Source organism: Pan paniscus, chromosome 14 (assembly GCF_029289425.2).
Source record: "Pan paniscus chromosome 14, NHGRI_mPanPan1-v2.0_pri, whole genome shotgun sequence".
Taxonomy (NCBI): Eukaryota; Metazoa; Chordata; class Mammalia; order Primates; family Hominidae; genus Pan; species Pan paniscus.
Genome location: NC_073263.2, coordinates 26,641,581 through 26,661,576, shown reverse-complemented (window position 1 = coordinate 26,661,576; position 19,996 = coordinate 26,641,581). Strand labels below are relative to the sequence as shown.

General features: G+C 44.7%; 1 protein-coding gene across 1 annotated transcript in view; it reads left to right on the top strand.

Annotated features, from left to right (window-relative positions):
* Positions 1 to 18,205, top strand: part of USP12 (ubiquitin specific peptidase 12) — a 126,156-nt gene extending 107,951 nt beyond the window's left edge. The window contains exon 8 of the mRNA XM_034936485.3: positions 17,180 to 18,205. Within this exon, the coding sequence (XP_034792376.1) occupies positions 17,180 to 17,186 (7 nt within the window). The 3' untranslated portion in view covers positions 17,187 to 18,205. The remainder of the gene's footprint in view (positions 1 to 17,179) is intronic.
* The last annotated feature ends 1,791 nt before the right edge of the window (positions 18,206 to 19,996 follow it).

Below are 19,996 nucleotides of genomic sequence, written 5' to 3'. Positions count from 1 at the left end.
CCCTCCCCTCCCTCCTTCCTCCCTCCCTACCTCTCTTTCTGCCTCCCTCTCCTCCCTCCTTCCTCCCTCCCTCCCTCCCTGTCTCTTTCACCCTCCCTTCCTTTCTCCTTTACTCCCTTCCTCCATCCCCTCCCATCCCCTCCCTTCCCTCTCTCCCTTCCTTCCTTCCTTCCTTCCTCTCCCTCCCTTCTTTCCTCCCTCCCCCCTTTCCTCCCTTCCTCCCTTCCTCCCTCCCTTCCTCCCAGGGTCCCACTCCCACCCAGGCTGCAGTAGCACAATCACAGTGGCTCACTACAATCTCAAATTTCTGGACTCAGGTGCTCCTTCTGCCTCAGCCTCTCAAGTACCTGGGATTATAGGCCACCACACCTAGCTAATTTTTAAATATTTTGTAGAGGTGGGGCTGTCACTATGTTACCCAGGCTGCTCTCACCTCCTGGGCTCAAGCAGTCCTCCCACTTCAGCCTCCCAAAGTGCTGGGATTACAGGTGTGAGCCTCCTCACCTGGCCTAATTTTTCTTTTGTTGTCTTTGCTTTTGGTATATCTAAGAAAGCATCACCAAATCCAATGTCATGAAACTTTTGCCTTGTGTTTTCTTCTAAGAGTATTATTTTAGCTCTTACATTTAGGTCTTTGATCCATTTTGAGTTAATTTTAGTATGTGATGTAAGGGTCAAGTTCATTCTTTTGCATGTAGATACCCAGTGTTCCCAGCACCACTTACTGAAAAGACTGTCCTTTTCCCACTGAATGAGGTGCCAAAATCAGTTGGCCATGTATGCTAGGGTTTATTTTAGGACTCTCTTTTGTCCCATTTGTCTGTATATCTGAGCTTAGCCAGTACCACACTGTTTTGATTAATGTAGCTTTGTAGTAAGTTTTGAAGTAAGGAAGTATGAGTCTTCCAACTTTGTTCTTTTTCAAGGTCGTTTTGGCTACTTAAGGCCCCTCAAAGTTTCATGTGAATCTTAGGTTTTTCTGTTTATGCAAAAATTGTCAGTGGGATTTTCAAAGATTAAATTGACTTAACAATTTTAAGTCTAATCTATGAACACTGATGTCCTTCCATTTATTTAGGTTTTTAAGTTCTTTGAACAACGTTTTGTTGTTTTTATCATACAGGTCTTTTTAAGTATTTTATTATTGATCTATTATAAATGGGATTATTTTCTTAATCCTTTTAGGATTGTTCATTGTATATAGAAATGCAACTGATGCTTGTTGGTTTTGTGTCCTGCAACTTTGCTGAATTATTAGCTTTATTAGTTTTTTTTTTTTTTTGGTGTGGAATCTTTAAGGTTTTCTACATATAAGATCATGCCATTTGCTAACAGATAATTCTTTGTTTTCAAAAATTTTTTTTAATTTTTTTTTTTTTTGAGACGGAGTCTCACTCTGTTGCCCAGGCTGGAGTGCAGTGGCATGATCTCAGCTCACTGCAACCTCCACCTCCCAGGTTCAAGCGATTCTCCTGCCTCAGCCTCCCTAGTAGCTGGGACTACAGATGCCTGCCCCCATGCCTGTCTGATTTTTGTATTTTTAGTAGAGACGGGGTTTGACCATGTTGCCCAGGCTGGTCTCGAACTCCTGACCTCAGGTGATCCACCCGCCTCAGCCTCCCAAGGTGCTGGGATTACAGACGTGAGCCATCGCGCCTGGCCTGTTTTCAAATTTGGATGACCTTTATTTACTTGTTTTGCCTAATTGCTCTAGCTAGAACTTTCAATACTACATTGAATAAAAGTGGTGGAAGTAGGCATTCTTGTCTTGTTCTTGTTTTAGAGGAGAAGCTTTTAGTATTTTATCATAGTACGATACTATCTGTGGGTATTTAATATATGGCCTTTATCATGTTTCTATTTCAATTTGGGTGTGGCTTTTTTTTTAAATCAAGCGTATTGAATTTTGTCAAATTTTCCGTATCAATTGAGATGATCCCCCCTTTTTTTTTTTTGAGACAGAGTCTTGCTCTGTCGCCCAGGCTGGAGTGCAGTGGCGTGATCTCGGCTCACTGCAAGCTCCACCTCCCGGGTTCACGCCATTCTCCTGCCTCAGCCTCCCAAGTAGCTGGGACTACAGGCACCCGCCACCACGCCTGGCTAATTTTTTGTATTTTCAATAGAGACGGGGTTTCACCATGTTAGCCAGGATGGTTTCGATATCCTGACCTCGTGATCCACCCACCTCGGCCTCCCAAAGTGCTGGGATTACAGGCGTGAGCCACTGCGCCTGGTAGATGACATTTTTTTTATTGTATCAGTGTGATATATTATAGTGTTTTTCATATGTGAAACTATCCTTGTATTCCAGGGATAAATCCACTCGGTTATTGTGCATAATACTTTTAGTACGCTGCTGAATTCAGCTTGCTAGTATTTTGTTGACAATTTTTCCATCAATATTGATCAGAGACCTTGGTCTGTAATTTTTATTTCTTGTGGTGTCTTTGTCAGGCTTTGGTGTGGGTGATGCTGCTGTCATAGAATGAGTTAGGAAATGTTCCACCCTCTTCAACTTTTTGAAAGAGTTTGAGACTATCAAAAGATTTTTTAGCAATAACCAGTACTTCCATCCTTACTGTAAGTCATTATTAGGAAAGTTGAAGGCCTAGTTTTTGCTCTTGAGGAATTTGTCATATGAGAATGAATCAAAGGAAACCTAGAAAAATCAGCTGTATAAATGGACATATTTATACAACTCTACAGGGTAGGGGGAGGAATGCAGAGTAGGAAAGTATTGGTGAAATCGCAGGGATGCAGTCAGATTGTCCAGCCCAAAATGGGAATCTGGAAATCAACAGCAGTCAAAGGGACTGGAAATACTAAGTATAATAGGAATTTAAGAATATTAACTTATGATACTGTTGGGTAATAGAATTTCTAAGACTGCATCAAACTAAATTTTCCCCTTTCCTTTCCCTAAGGAAAGGCCCTAAATTACTCTTGAGGAATTCTCACTGAGGCAGCCACTGTAGAGCCCCAACTCCTGAGAAAAAGATTTTACTCTATTTTGTATCATATACATCTGTTATAATGCATCTAAATAACTGGATCCTTTAAAAATCATCTGTTCTGGCCAGGCGTGGTGGCCCATGCCTGTATTCCCAGCACTTTGGGAGGCCAAGGCAAGAGGATTGCTTAAGCCCAGGAGTTCGAGACCAGCCTGGGCAACACAGGGAGACCTTGTCTCTACAAAAATACAAAAAATTAGCCAGGTGTGGTGGTGTGCACCAGTAGTCTCAGCTACTTGGAGGCTTGAGCCCAGGAGGTTGAGACTGTAGTGAGCTATTATCACACCACTGCAACCCAGCTTGGGTGACAGAGTGAGACCATATTTCAAAAAAGAAAAACAAAAACCTGTTCTCAACAATTTGCCATATAATTAAACTGTGGTATAAAACATAACTGAGGAAAGCTCATACCTCCTGCTTGCTTTCCATTAGCCAAACTGTCTTAAGTAGTGCCGCTATATTGATTTGATCAAATCTGGATGATTAGTAGAATGTTTTGATTCCTGAGATTGATCCCTGAAGATTTTGATCCACTGCAGATGAGAAAACTAGTTTTCAGAAGTTCCCCGGTGATTCTGATCAGCTGGGTTTTGGTGATTAGAATTCCCTGGGATGCAATTCGTCTGGAGTTCTCTAACGTGTTTCTGTAAGGTCTCTGCCAAGCCAGAGTTGATCTGACATGGGGAGAGTTGTCAGAAAACCAAATCATTTCAGGATTGCTCAGGGAAAACTTACACGGGGTGTAGCACCTGTCTTCTCATACAGCGTTTGAAGAGCTGCTGTCTAGGGGATGTTTTGCTTCTAGGGTTGAATTGGGACTGCATTGAAAAGGACAGAGAGCCACATACTGAGTACAAGTAAGAGCTTTCTGGTTGTTCAGCAGGGAGAGGAGCTGACATACTAAGAAATAAAGTGTCAAACATACGTCATTAGACTGTTCGTAGGTGGGGTTCTTAACACTGGCTGGAACAAGCTTGTGCAACCCGCGGCCCATGGACTGTAGGCCACATGTGGCCCAACACAAATTCATCAACTTTCTGAAAACATTATGAGATTTATACATGAACCTTTTAAAAAAATTTTTAGCTCATCAGCTATTGTTAGTGTATTTTATGTGTGGCCCAAGACAGTCCTTCCAGTGTGGCTCAGGGACGCCAAAATATTGGACACCCCTGGGCTAGAAGGTTGAGCAGGATAACCTTAAGCTTCTTCCCAGGTGAGGCAGCTAAGACTGGGGAACTTACCCAAGGTCACTGGTAAATGGCCAAGCTAGTGCCTGAGCCTATATATATATATATATATATTTTTTTTTTTTTTTTCGAGATGGAGTCTTGCTCTGTGTCACCTAGATTGGGCTACAGTGGCATGATCTTGGCTCACTGCAACCTCTGCCTCCCGGATTCAAGCAGTTCTGTCTCAGCCTCCCGAGTAGCTGGGATTACAGGCGCCTGGCTCATTTTTGCATTTTTAGTAGAGACAGGGTTTCACCATGTTGGCCAGGCTGGTCTCGAACTCCTGACCATGTGATCCACCTGCCTGGGCCTCCCAAAACGCTGGCGTGAGCCACCGTGCCCGACCTGGGCCCATATTTTCTATTCCAGGGCTCATATTTAGTTCTGCATGATGCTGTCCTTTGTCCTTTAAAATAGCTGGACCTAGAGTGCTGTAACACACTATAGGGAGAATTTACATTGCCACTGGTCATTAGGATGGCAACTATCCCATCACCAGTTCCTGACTAGAACAGAGGTGGGTTGAACAAAACACCAGTCTGAAGATTTTAGAGTGGCAGTCAAGTTTATATCACCTTCAGTTTGAGCAGGCGGGGTGGTATCAAAGTGACAGTACTGGTGTTGGGTAAGTCTATGCTGCATTAATAAAACACTTCCCACCATCTCTCAAAACACCTTCCTTTGAAGATTCAGGTTCTTCAGATTGAGGAACCTCTGAATCGTGACTAGCTTGATAGAAGACTTACATTAAAAAGTAACTGAGAGATGGTCTATTCACCTTGCATGACTGTGCTATCTTTAATCATCAATCTTTGAAGTGCACACTGGGTCATAGGTAAGCAAGATTATAGAGAATAAAATAGAATTTTAATACCACTGTATTGGCCATGTCATTACAAAGTCTGTATCCACTGTCAGGCCCAGAAACAAGACAGTAATATACTGTCTGCACATTTTGAGATGAGAAATGCAATGATTGTGTTGTTTTTAAACTAGTTGCTGGAACTTTTTTTTTTTTCTGGTAGCTTTTTCCTTCAGTTAGAAACCATTTTCCAAACAATATTCTTAGGCTACAAAAATGAATGTTTTTGTGGGTGGACTTTTACTGGATGCTAGTTATTTATAACCTATTGAAGTTTTACATTTAAGAAGGAAAAATGATAGAATGAGGAGGAAAGTAGACATAAAATTTCATGTCAATGGAATAGATTATTATTCCATTAGATATAATAGATTATTATTCCATTAGATGTAATGGAAACCTCAGAAAACAGCTGCAAATAAGCATCTGACTTATTTTCCCAATACTACATATGTTTATCATCCCCAAAATCATCAGTTGTTGCATTTTGATTAAATTGGTTTGTTGAACACATGTATTTTTAAATTTTCTGCAAAAAACAAATTCCTATCATGAACACAAAGTAGGGGCATCGCAGTATCTGGATTTCTACACATTATTTGTACTCTGTATTTTACTACCTATTAAACTATTGATTAGAACTGATTTGAAATTCCATTAATTTACCTTTCCGCATGTGAAGTTACAAATCGAGATGAGGTTTAGGATCCTGTGCCACAGTGTGCAGGGGTTGGGAGACGAGTCCTTGTAGAAGATACTGCTGGGTGTGGAGCAGAGTTTAGAAGGTGACAAGCCTTAGCCATGGGAGGGACTCCTAGGGGAGGATGCCTGCGCTTCCCTAGCTTGCACAGCTAGGTCAATGGAGGAGGCTTTCGCTGAGAATCTAGGAAGAGAACCAGCTTTGGGGGCATGAGTGTTTCATGGTATGGATGTACCACAGTTTACCAGCATTCGCTTTTAATAAATTGACCTTGCTCAGCAGTTCTGGGAGCTGTAATGGAATGAGAATAATTGGAATTCACATGCCCAGGGTATACCTATTAGCCTATCCCACATCCCACATGTGCAAAACTTAGTTATTAGGATTTGAGATTAGGTGGAGTTGAAATGGCTATTAGGATTCTTAATTAGACTCTGTTTTTGGTGTGCTCACAAACTGTGTTATAAAGTCTATAGTGATTCTGAGGCATTTGATAATTGAGGACACACTGGTAAAACCAAACTAACAGCCTCATGTTGAAGAGTGCTGGTGAGTGGCTATTGAAAATTTCTGCCAGAAACTAGTTGCATCTGTATCATTTGATCTAGCAGAAAACATTTCCTTTTCACTTATGGAAAGACACATCTTAAAAACCCTTGAAAGGGTTTAGGACAAGAAAAAAAATTCATTTGCTGGGCAATTTGCACATGTTTGGAGAGTTTTGTGAAGTGAACTGACTGCTAGATAGGTTAAAGCCAGCCTAATAGCAAATGGAATTGACCTGGATGTTGCTCTCTGTGATAGATGCAGATGTTTCAGGCAAACAGGAGGTAAGATGACTCGAGTGCAGCCTTTCAGCCTCATCTGGTGCGATAGCCCCTTGGGTTTAGGTTTGCTACCAGGCTCTCTAAGGAAATTCTGTCGTCAGAGTTATCTGTGGCAGTGTCACTTTCTCTGACACAGGTCTATTGGCATCCTTCCCAGCACCAATCTAGATCTGGACTGGTGATCACTTGTTGACCATAAGGTGTTTATTATTATTATTATTACTGTTCTGTTTTTGAGGCAGAGTCTCACTCTGTCGCCCAGGCTGGACTGCAGTGGTGCAATCATGGCTTACTGCAGCCTTGACCTTCGGGGCTTAAGCAATTCTCCCACCTTAGCCTCCTGAGTAGCTAGGACTACAGGCAACTGCCACCATACCTGGCTAATTATTTTATTTTTTGTAGAGATGGGGTCTCACTTTGTTGCCCAGGCTGGTCTTGAACTCCCGGGCTCAAGCGATTCGCCTGCCTTGGCCTCCCAAAGTGCTGGGACTACAGGCATTGAGCTACTGCACCTGGGTGATCATGTTTACTGCCATTCCTTTTGTTATATTTGATTTAATTTTTTAATTTTTTTTTTTTTCCCTTAGAGACAGGGACTTGCTCTGTCGCCCAGGCTGCAGTGCAGTGGTGTGATCATGGTTCACTGCAACCTCAAATTCCTAAGCTCAAGTGATCGTCCTGCCTCTCAGCCTCCTGAGTAGCTGGAACTACAGACATGCCACGATGCCTGGCTAATTTTTAAATTTTTTGTAGAGATGCGGTCTCGCTATGTTGCCCAGATGGGTCTCAAACTCCTGGCCTCAAGTGATCCTTCGGCCTCAGCCTCCCAAAGCGCTGGGATTACAGGTGTGAGCCACTGTGCCGGGCCATGCCTTCTCCTTTGTATGTTGAGCTAAGCATACACACTTTAAGTAGGCAGTGAGCCAGCTCTTCACAGCCTCATGACCTTGAACAAGTTGCATAGCCCTCCTAAGCCCACATTTCCCATTTGTAAAATGGCTAAAGTAATACCATCTTGAAAGATGTGAAACTCAACTGAGAAACTTAACCTCACACAGTTCGTGGCAATAATTCCCCAAATAGTGTCATCTAGAAATATGCTAAAACCCAACTCTAATTACCCAGATATTTATTGAACATGCATTATGTGAAGAGTATCGTTATCAGTTGTTGCAAGGAATGTAAAGATGCCTAAGGCAATTTCCATTCTCATGGAGCTTTCCAATGTAGAAGAGGAGTTTTTGTTGTTAAAGGCTAGACAAAATCTATGTAAAATGTCCTTTGGGTTCAGAGAAAGGAGTTACCAGAGGAAGCCTGCTGTGGTTAGGAGTGCAGGTTCTAGAGGCTGACCACCTTCATGCCCCAGCCCCACTCCGGGTGTTATCCTGGGCACCCGCGCCTCAGTGTCCTTATCTATGAATCAGAGAGCGTTATGGATGCCTGCTTAGCTCAGTGTTAGGAGGATTCCATGAGTGAGCATTTAGTTGAAAGTGCTCTGTAAATGTTAGTAATTATCTGTTTATTCAGCACATATTTATTGAGTGCCTACTGCATTCAATTACCAAGAACAGCAAGTTGAGTGAGATTTTGTATATGCAGTTTGGTGAAGGAAACACAAATCAGTAATGAGTTGCAGGGATACAAAGTGTTGAGAGCCATAATGGGAGCATAAATAAGATGATGCAGGAACGCCGGGAAAAGGCATCTAAATCATATTGCTGAGCAGAAAAGGCCTCAGGGGAAATAGCACGTGAACTGAGCTTCCAAGAAGTCAGGGTTATTTAGATCAAAGAGAGGGTGGAGGCGGGTGGCATTCTGGGTTTCAAGAAAACAGTCCATGAGAAGGCATGGTGGCACACACAAGCATCACACGTCTGGGAAGTACAGGTTTCATGTGGCTACAGTACACTTGGCAATATTTGGCGAGAAAAGGAGGATTCTAATCCCCAAGGGCCCTTTTTATCCAGGTAAGGAGTCTGGATTTTCCTAAAATGGACATAGGGAACTTTTGAGGGATGTTAATGACTGATTTCTCACGATGACATTTTGGTAAGGTCATTTCAGTGGCAGCAGAGGAGGTAGATTGGAGAGGAGAGCCTGACTGGAAGAGAAAGACCCCTGAGAAGGTAGTAGGAATCCCATTGAGAAGGGACAGGAACCTGGACAAGGTGAAGGCACTGGGGTTGGAGGTGGGGGCTCGGGACTCCAGGTACTGAGGGCAGGCTAGGGCGTGGTGGAGAGTTTGCCATGGAAGTAAGCAGGAGGGAGTCTGCTCTTAACCACAAAAGTTGATGTTCTGCAGGGCTCTGTTCTAGGCAGTTTGCTTTGTTTAGACTCTTCTGAAACAACCATGTCCGCTCCCATGGCTTCAGTTATCATCAGATGACAATGCCTACCAAACCGTTATCTCTAGCCCAGATCTCCCAGGTCCCAGGCCTGTGTCTCCAGCTGTGTCCCCTGTGCAGTTTTACCCAGTTATGACACAGACACCCCAGACTCAACTTGCTCTACCTACTTCGTGCCCCAACACTGACCTTCCTGCAGCTTCCCTCACCCTGCACGGTGCCATCATCCACCCAATTGCACCTGTCATTGGCTGGAAAGCTTCCTTCAGTCCTTCATCTTCCTCCTGCACAGACATTCAGACATTGAGCAAGTTCTGTTAGTAGGACTGGCTCTGCAAACTCTCCTGAACCTGTCTTACCTCTCGTCCATTGCCCTGGTGAGGCTAGTCACCTGGGCCTCCTGCTCAGCCTTTCTGCCTGCAGGCTTGGCCTGTACAAACACATTCTCACAGTGAAATTTGAGGGCTCTTTTTAAAGTGTACACATTTATTGAATAGATGCTGAAAGAACTCTCTGGCTTAAGACACTGCAGTGACTCCATGTTCCTCTGAGCAAAATCCATTTTCTTTAACCAGGTCCCTGAGAGCTCAGCTCCTAAACACCTCTGTCACTCAGTCTCTCGGTCTCTCTGTCTCGTCTCTCTCAGGCACACACACCCTCACCCTGTCTACAATCTGGGCGTCTGCCATACTGACTCAGTCCCTGGAATGCATTGTGCATGAGCCCTCTCCCTGCTAAACCATGTGCATGTGTCATTTCTCCTGCCTGGAAAGCTCCCACCCCACCCCAACTTCTTACTTTGAAAACCCAGCCATCCTTCAGGTTTCAGCTTATGTCACCACCTCAGAAAGTCTTTCCTGATTCCCTCCTGAGTGTTTCCACAGCCCCAGCACTTCCTCCGTCCCAGCACCTCCACACTGAGATGTGACTGCCTGTTGACCCGGCTGCCAGCTCATGACCTCACACCACCACCAGCAGACAGCCTCCCTACCTCAGTGGATTCTGCATCGTGAGGGCAGGGCTGTGAGCAATGTGTGCATCTTGTCTGCATGTGCCTAAGGAATAGCAAATGAATACATGAACGAGTGGGTAACTGGACTTCTCATTTCTGGCTTGGGTGACTAGTTAATAGCACCTACACCTAGAGAACAGGGGAGGGTGAATTCCTGTTGGGGAATGGTAATGTTTGATCTTGAACTTGGTGAGCTCCTGCTGGATTGAGTCCCTGGAAGGCAATGTGCGTGAGCCCTCTCCCCACTGAACATGTGCACGTGTCATTTCTCCTGCCTGGAGCACTCCCACCCCACCCCAACTTCTTAGTTTCAAAACCCAGCCATCCTTCAGGTTTCAGCTTATGTCTCAAGCTTCAGCTTATCTCCTGCTGGAGATGCCCAGCAGGTGGTTGGACACGTGGAGCAAGAGTTCAGGGAGGGCAGCGCTAACCATGGGCTTGGGAGTCATTAGTGTGGCATTGCTATTTGAAACCATTAATTTAGAAGAGGAAGTGTGTGTAGATTAAGGTGTACAGGGGGCCCTGATGGTGTCCTGGGGAACACGGAGGAGGTGCAAGTAGGAAACCCACAAGGCAGACAGAAAAGGCAGCAGGGAGAGACCCGGAAGAGAGTGGCCCACAGGGTCAGATGCTGGACAGCCACGCAGGATAACGATAAAAACAGGTCCCTTGGATTTGACAATGAGGTCACAGTTGATCTGGGGGTGGGGGTGCGAAGCGCAAGCTAGATTGCAGAGATGTGACTGCGTGGGCAAGAGGAAATGGAGAGCTGGGCTGACCACTCCTTCCAGGAGCTGCCTGGGAAGGGGAGCAGGGAGCAAGTGAAGGGAGGGAAGGCAGGGAGTTGCAGCCCTTTGCACGTTCCATGTTTGTAGGGTCTGGTATTTAAATTTTATTTTACAGTCCCTGTCATTGCTTTTTTCTCCCTGGTGTGGTAGAAGCATCTCATTAGAGATAATTTAGAACACACAAGATATAAAGAAAAAAATGCAACTGTAATTAACTCAGACAGCCAGTGCTGACATGCTGGTAAATTTCCCTCGATTGTGTGTGTCCGGGTGTCCCCAGCCCTCCGTCCTGATGAAAGCACCAGGCCTGTGACATATGCATAGAAAGGGCTCAAACCCATCCCACTCGGGTGGGAAGTCTGGCCCCACTGCCAGCACCTCCTTCTTCCACACACATTATCTCTGGGGATTCTTGCTGGTTGGGGAGGTGATGAGGTTTCCTCCTAATCATTTTTTTTTTCTTTTTTGGATTTTCTAAATTTGCTGCCTTTTAAAAATCACTTTTGTGTGGAGGAAATGCAAGCCTTCTTATTTGCATTCCCTCCATCTGTCCTGTGTGTTCCAGCCATGTAGCAGTGAGCCGCTCCCTCCTAATCAGCCCCAGGAAGCCCTCTGACTCCCAAAGCCACTGTGCTTTTTTTCCTCATACATGGAGGGTTGCTCGGGGAAAATACATTAAGTAAATGCATGACTACATCCCCATGTCATTAGAATCCATCTTAATGGATGTATAATTTTCCATACATTGGTTATTTATTTGGTGGACATATGAGTCCATTTTCTATTCCTTAGAATAGAATATCTGAAAGGGGTAATTTGTAAGAAATGAAATTTGTTTCTTGCGGGGCTGGAGGCTGGGAAGTCCAAGGTCAAGGGGGTACCTCTGGTGAGAGCCTTCTTGCTGGCAGGGACTCAGGTCCTGAGGCAGCAAAGGGCACCACCTAGTGAGGGGCACTTAGTTGGTGGGGGGCTGTGGGTGCTCACATGCTAGCTCAGGTCGCTCTTCCTCTTCTTATTAAGCCACCAGTCCCACTCCTGTGATAACCCATTAACCCATGAATGGATTAACCCTTTCATGAGGGCAGAGCTCTTATGATCTGATCACCTCTTAAAAGGCCCCACCTCTCGATACTGCCACATTGGGGATTAACTTGCTACCTTAATTTTGGAGGGGAAAATGTATAATAGCCCGTGGCTATGGTTTATTCCATATATCCATATATATGTGTGTGTATATATATATCCATATATATGTGTGTGTATATATATATCCATATATATATGTGTGTGTGTATATATATCCATATATATGTGTGTGTGTGTATATATATATCCATATATATGTGTGTGTATATATATATCTCCATATATATAATCCATCATATATATACATATATATAATCCATCATATATACACACATATATATCCATCATACACACACACACACATATATATATCTCCATCATATATATATATATGTGTACCCATCACCCAAGCAGTATACACAGCACCATATTTGTAGTCTTTTATCCCTTGCCCCCCTCTCACTCTTCCCCACAAGTCCCCAAAGTCCATTGTATCGTTCTTATGCCTTTGTGTCCTCATAGCTTAGCTCCCATATATCGGTGAGAATATAGGACATTTGGTTTTCCATTCCTGAGTTACTTCACTTAGAATAATAGTCTCCAATCTCATCCATATATATCCATATATATGATGGAATAGTACTCAGCCATAAAAAGGAATGAATTAACAGCATTTGCAGTGACCTGGATGAGATTGGAGACTATTATTCTAAGTGAAGTAACTCAGGAATGGAAAACCAAATGTCCTATGTTCTCACCGATATGTGGGAGCTAAGCTATGAGGACACAAAGGCATAAGAATGATACAATGGACTTTGGGGACTTGTGGGGAAGAGTGGGAGAGGCCAAGGGATAAAAGACTACAAATATGATGCAGTGTATACTGCTTGGGTGATGGGTACACCAAAATCTCACAAATCACCACTGAAGAACTTATATAACCAAATACCACCTGTACCCCAATAACTTATGGAAAAATAAAAATAAATATTTAAAAGAAAAAAATAAAAGCATGATGTTTCATAGGACATCTAGACTGCATCTTGAAATTAGGAACTGGGATTGTGAACTGAAATCATTTTTCCACATAATATTGCTGCCTAAAAAACTAAAATTTAATGGTGTATGATAACCATTTTACTATGTTCATAAATTTTCTGGTTCAGGACACAGCAGGAACAGCTTGTCTCTGCTCCTTAATATCCATGGCCCCAAGTAAGAAGACTCGAAGGCTGGGAACAGCCCGATAGCCAGGGTCCAGGTCATCTGAAGGTTGATGTGGGTTGTCAGCTGGGATCTCGTCTGAGCTGTTGGCTAGACTACCTATGCCTGTGGTCTCACACATACCTCTCCATGTGATCTGTCCACATGGGATAACTTGGGCTTCCTCACAGTATGGTGGCTGGAATCCTGCATGAGCAAGGCAGAAGCGCAAGGCGCTTTTATGATCTCCCCTCCAAAGTCACATGGCAGTACATCTGTCACAGTAGGTTGGTCAAGGCAGCCCCAAAGGTCTGCCCAGACCCAAGGACAAGTATGCCATGACATGGTGGAAGGGATGTCAGGGTCACTGCAAGAACAGGTGGCCTGGAAGAAAGATTGCTGCCGCCACACTCAGTGCCATATTTCTTCTCTAGTGGACCTCGTGGAGGAGACCTGTCATCTAAAGAGCACGTGAGGATATTTATTTAGTAAAAGCTTTTCGGGCATATCTGTTATAAAAAGGGCCAGGACAGAATGCACTGAGGAAAGAAGTAAAGACCAGGGAAGGGATTCCAGGCTGTGGAGGTGCCACCAGTCAAAGGTGTTGGGAGCAGGTTTAGATGCTGGCCTTGGTCACATTGTGTAAGGATGTTTCACGGTCATATGCCATTATTCTACCTGCAGGTAAGTGTCTCTGGGTCTGATGCTGCAATGGGCACAGAAAATAGAAGCAGGGAGAGGGTGCTTACCTTGCATATAGTAAGCAATACACACACACACGTGCACGCATGCACACATGAGCACTGCAACTTTTCTAGACAGAACACTGGTTGGGAGGCTCCCTTGCCTGTGGCTTTCACCATGAACTCCTGAATGTGGGACTGGCAGGTTAGGGATGCATGAGAGTCAGTAAAGAAAGTGCGGTTTGGAAGCAATCTCTGTCATCTTTTGGTGTCGAAGTATTAAATAGAATCAGCCAACATATTAGTTGCTGAAGTTACAAATCAGTGCATTTCCAAAGAGACATGAATGTAGTGCTCCAGCAAAATTTTTTTAACTTAAGATATAAACGGCCGGGTGTGGTGGCTCACGCTTGTAATCTCAGCACTTTGGGAGGCTGAGGTGGGCAGATCGCGAGGTCAGGAGTTTGAGACCAGCCTGGACAACACAGTGAAACCCCATCTCTATGAAAAATACAAAAATTAGCCAGGCATAGTGGCGGGTGCCTGTAATCCCAGCTACTTGGGAGGCTGAAGCAGGAGAATTGCTTGAACCCGGGAGGCGGAGGTTGCAGTGAGCCAAGATCGCACCACTGCACTCCAGCCTGGGCGACAGAGCTAGACTTTGTCTCAAAAAAAAAAAAAAAAAAAAAAAAAAAAAAAAGTAGAGAGAAACCAAGCACAGGTGGGTAGATATTTGAAAATAAAACAGAATTATCTGTGAGCCTTCTATTGTGGTTAAAAGAAAAAAAATGTCAGCTTCCTTGAAAAAGAGTGTCATATTCAGGGCAGATATTTAAAATAAGAAGGCCATTCATTCATTGATTCATTGAATAAATATTTATTGGGCACCTAATTTGTGCTCAGCATAATTGCAGACAATAAGGAAGGGAATGAGACACCTGCCCTCGTGGAACTGACCTACTGGGGCAAATGACAAATTTACTAGGTGGCGTGGTAGGTATGAAGGGAATGAACAAGGCCACGTGCTAGGATGGCCATGCTGGGGAGGCCTGCTATAGATTGGGTGACCAGGGAAGGCCTCTCTGAAGAGGCAATCCTTGGGTGGGACTTGAAGAATGAGAAAGCGTGAGTGTGCAGGAGCTAGGCGGGGATTGTCCTGGGCACAGGGGTGCAAATGCACAAGCCCTGAAGTGGGAATGAGTTGGAGGTGGAGAAGTCCTGAAGTGGGAATGAGTTGGAGGTGGAGAAGTCCTGAAGTGGGAATGAGTTGGAGGTGGAGAATGAGGCGGGGGCTGCTTCAGTGGAAATCCCAAACACCAGTCGCTTTACTTCTATGACTTCAACATCGCGAGTTTTTTGTTGAATGCAAAATTGAATAGTCATTGGGTTTGTTTTTTAAGTGACTTAAAAATTATTACGTCTGTTTTGTGTGCACATCACAGAAAATTTGATGAAAGAAGTGAAAGAGGAAATCAAACAGCTAGCCAGTTGTTCCAATGTCATTCATCAAATAAAACCTCTCCCCCACTGGTGTGAAATGCTATCTCTGTCATGTACTGAAATCCCATATGATTTGTAACGACGGGGCCCTCTCTTCAGTTTGTTTGTTTTGTTTATTTTTTTTTTAGATGGAGTTTTGCTCTTGTTGCTCAGGCTGGAGTGCAATGGTGTGATCTCAGCTCACCGCAACCTTTGCCTCCCGGGTTCAAGTGATTCTCCTGCCTCAGCCTCCTGAGTAGCTGATTACAGGCACGTGCCACCACGCCCGGCTAATTTTGTATTTTTTTTTAGTAGAGAAGGGGTTTCTCCATGTTGGTCAGGCTGGTCTTGAACTCCCAACCTCAGGTGATCTGCCCGCCTCGGCCTCCCAAAGTGCTGGGATTACAGGCGTGAGCCACCGCACCCAGCCCTCTCTTCAGTTTTATCGGTCTGTCTGATTCTGTTCTTGGGACCATACTGTTTTATCCACTATGATCTTTCATGTCTTAACTCACCTTATTGAAAAGTAATAAGGATGACTATGTAGGCATGTTGAGTGTTTTCTTGGATTACTGGTATTATGTTTCGGAAGGGAGTATATTTAGGCACTGATTTTTGTTGTTATTGCTATGGAACACTAGTAGCATCCCAGGGAACATACATGTTTGTTAGATTCCAGATTGGGAAACACTAAACTTGTACCATCTTGCTTCCAAAAGACTAGAAGGCTTGGGGTTGACCCTAGAGGAACTCAGATTCACAGAGCATTTACTGACCACCCGCCACGTGCCAGGCATCATACCAGATGCTTTCGAGTGCATCGTCTCACTTAACCCTTCCTCCAGAGGTTAAGGGACTGTGTTACAGCGAGCACCCAACATGTACCAAGTGACATGCTACATGCTGGAGATGGGCAGTTACTTCTACACATGTTCTATCCTCCGGTCAAATTGGACTGCTTGATGTACCCCCAAATAGTCAAAATAATAGCATATTGATGGAGAGCTTTCTGAGTGCCAGGAATCAGGCTTGTCACTGAATGTGAATGATCTCGTCTTACCCTCACAACAACAGTGCGCACTCTTGCGGGTACACCTTAACTCCAGGCTTTCGTAAGTGGTATAGAGGAAAGGGCCTGCACCTTGCAGTTAGACAGAATCGGTTCTTATTTCATAGATGAGTCCATAGAGGTGTGGAGGGGTTAACTTACTTGTTAACAAAGTGGTGAAGCTAGGATCTGGACCCAGGAGAACCCAGGCTCGGAGTGTAGAGCCTGCACAGACTGCCCAAGCTCTTCTGCTTGCCGAGCCTTAGAGCGTGCCATTTCCCTGCCCTCGTTTCCATGTATTCGGGTTCTATGCATACTTCGAGGCCTCTCTGTCATGCCAGAGATGCAGCTGTTGCTTTCTTCCCTCGCCCATGATCTGCTGGGCTTGGCGCTTGGCTAGCCGGGCTGCTCTATGAAGCTCAGCCTCCTTGAGGGCAGGCCACACTGGGGCATATCTCTGGCAGCCCCAGAGATATGTGGCACAGTGCCCTAAAACAGAACGGATATTTGCTGAATGTCAAATTGACTCTGGAGGGGCCAAACCCAAGACCTTACACGGGGAGAGGAGTGGTCGAAGGTTGGGCCTGTCATTATGGAGAGACGAGGTCCTCTCTTGGGATACTCTTAAGTGGTACAGAGAAATCATATGAGGCTGAGGTTAGAGCTGAATTGAAAATTGGCCACATCACTTATTAGCTGTGTACTCTCTGGAACTCAATTTCCTTGTTTGGGAATTGTGAGATTTATGTAAGATGAATGCACTGAAGGTATAAAAAAATCCCTACCGAGGTGCTGAGGTTATAGCACTTCCTTCCCCCATCTCTTTAACTCAGCACATCTTTATGAACCTCCTATGACACTTGAAAAACAGTGCTAAACATTGGATTTCTCAATTGCTCCTAGGGAATAGCATTTCAAGGTTCAGTGGAGGAGAACCCCAAGAGCACCAAAATGGAAAGATGATTTGTAAAGCTAAGGAAAATGTCCAGCTGTGTTTTTATGAGGACTCTCACTGCACTGATATGACAGATGACACCTTCCCTCAACACTGTTCGTCATTGACTGCTGAGGGCTCCTTCTTCAGTTTATAACAGGATGGTAACTTCATAAGCAATGTAGGACTTTCACAGGGTTCCACACGAAGCGTGTCTGGATAATTCAGCCAAGCTCTTCAGTCTCCAGCAGTGATGGAATCAGGAGCTCACTTGGCCAGCCCTCTAATGACTCAGTCACAGGGTCATCCACTTGGGGGTGTGAGGAGAGAAGGGAGGCTTCTCCCCGCAAGTGCTTTCGGGGTGATGCCGTAGATTCTTTGTACCTCAGGAGTTACTTTTGCAATTAGAGGTTCTCTCTCTCTCTTGGTATTTTATGCATCTAATTCTGCTTTTCTATGCATGAGTCTTGTCGGATTCAGGCACAGCAATAAGTCTCCAAAATAGGGTCAGAGTGAGTTTAATGAAGAAGTTATTGTTTTCTTAAGGATGAAAACAAACAGAGAGAATGGCTTATTACATAATCAATAACGTCGGCCTCTTGATTAAAACACAAATGCAATTTAGCCCGAAATTATTCTCTAGTTTGATGTTCTACAAAATTAGATTACGATAATAAATGATTGGACCTCTTAAGCACAGGCAGGTGTCCACACGCTGATAGCCTCTGGAGGAGCAGGCTTCCCAATCCGGATTTCCTACGGATGAAAGTTTAGGAAGATGTAGTACTGATCCCAACATCTCACTCATAGTTTCTGCAATTATTAAAGGCTAAAAGACAACACACATAGTGGAAAAGTTTAGACTTTTGGAATCGGAGGCTGGATTTAGATACTAGTTTCTCTGCTTAATCAGCTGTGCAAATTTTGTTTCAAGTTACTTAATCTTTCTGAGCCTGTTTTCTTAAAATAAAACATTTTGAAATGGGGTAACAATAGCCACTGTACAGAGTTGTTTTTATGTCTTCACATACTGAATGTGGAAGTATATAACAGTGCTTAGCACATATTAGGCCCTCAGTATATGGTAACTAATAATGTTACAAGTGCTTATTAGCCTAATACAAAACCGAAGACTGTTCACATAGGTTCCAGCATCTGAGGGCTCCATCTGTTAGGTACACTAAGCCCATGGTTCTCGACTTTTGCTGCTCACTAGAATCTTCTGGGAAGCTTTTAAGAAAAGCTGTTGTTCCGGCTCACTTCTTAAAGACTCTGATTTTAACTGGGCTGGGGTGAGGCTGGGTGTCCACATCCTCTTACGCACGGATGTTGTGCACAGCCAGGGCTGAGCAGCACTGCCGCGGATCCTCAGCTGGGACTAGCTGGCCAGCCTTCATGAAGTCTCGCAGAGGTATTTACCCTGGGGGTGGGGGTTACAAAGGTCTGGGGTCTGGCTTTTGCACTGCCTAGTCCAGAAAGCATCTCATCAGAGCCCTCGAGGTAATTCATGCTGAGAGTGAATGTCATCTTGGTAATTTATCATGAAAAATATAGCTGTCCCACAGACTAAGTATTTGCATTGGCCTGAACAGCATATTCTCTCTTAAAGCAGACTCCAAAGGAAGATGATCACAATGACAGAGCAGAGGAAGTGGTTGTATGGTTTGCATGTTATCTGGCATCTGGTTTGACGGCCCATAAAGGGGGTGTACCCTTCAGGCAGGCTGGGTGCTCCTTTGCTCCCATGGGGGTCCTTTCTCACCCATGAACGGAGTCCACATGGGCAGATCCGGGGTTTGCTGCTAGGGCAACCCTTTCCATGTGCTCCGGGTCTCCCTGTCCGTCCCCCTTTCTGCCCACCACGGTCACGTTATGTCAGGAGCTTCATTCAAGTCAGCCACAACTCTCAGGCCTGGAAAACCTTTTCCCCCTTAGAGTGATTGACGCTTTCCAGTGATCCCTTCACTCTTGGTTTTGTGGTTCTGCTATCATCAGGCCATTTAGAAATGGATCCCATACTGTGAGTCCAAACAATAGGCCCCGCCCAAATCTGCATCTTACAAAACAACTTGCTAGTGTGCCAGAAAGCGGGGTGCTGTGAGCCTTAGCTGGGCTTGGATGAAAGGCAGGTGTCACAAGTTTTCATGTGCATGCCCAAGAGGAAGGGACTTGGCCTTGACCGTCACCTGTTTCGTTCCAGGGGGCATTGTGGCCTTGAAGGCTGTAACTAAAATGTCTGCAGGATCATGAACATTTGGCTTTGCCTTTAGCACCTGCGACCTGATCCCGCCCTTGCCTGTCTGACCAGGGTGCAGCAGGGAGGAGTTGCCGGGCTTCTGGAGCCCGTGCATCTGGGAGGGACGGAGGGAGGATGATGATGATGATGACAATGACAATGCCCTGTGGCAAATGTGTGTGTGAAGGTCAGGACCCCAGCAGTGAAGACCTTAGAAGAGGGTGTCCTTGAGAGACAGGAGGGAGCGTTGTTGAGATCCACAGGTGGGCCAGTGTTTTCCATGGGGGTCTGATGGACAAATGAACAGAAGAACCCATGATGGTGACACCTGGGCTGGATAAAGTTACTAAGTCAGGAAAACAAGAATTAAAAGTGAGGACTCACTCTGGGTTCAGAAGCCTATTTGTAAAAATACCTGGAGGTATTAATTTGTGCAGGATTGAAAGGACCACAAAGAAATTGAGAATGACATTACAGTCATTCTTACTCAAGAATGAAAACCAGGCCAGGCGTGGTGGCTCACACCTGTAATCCCAGCACTTTGGGAGGC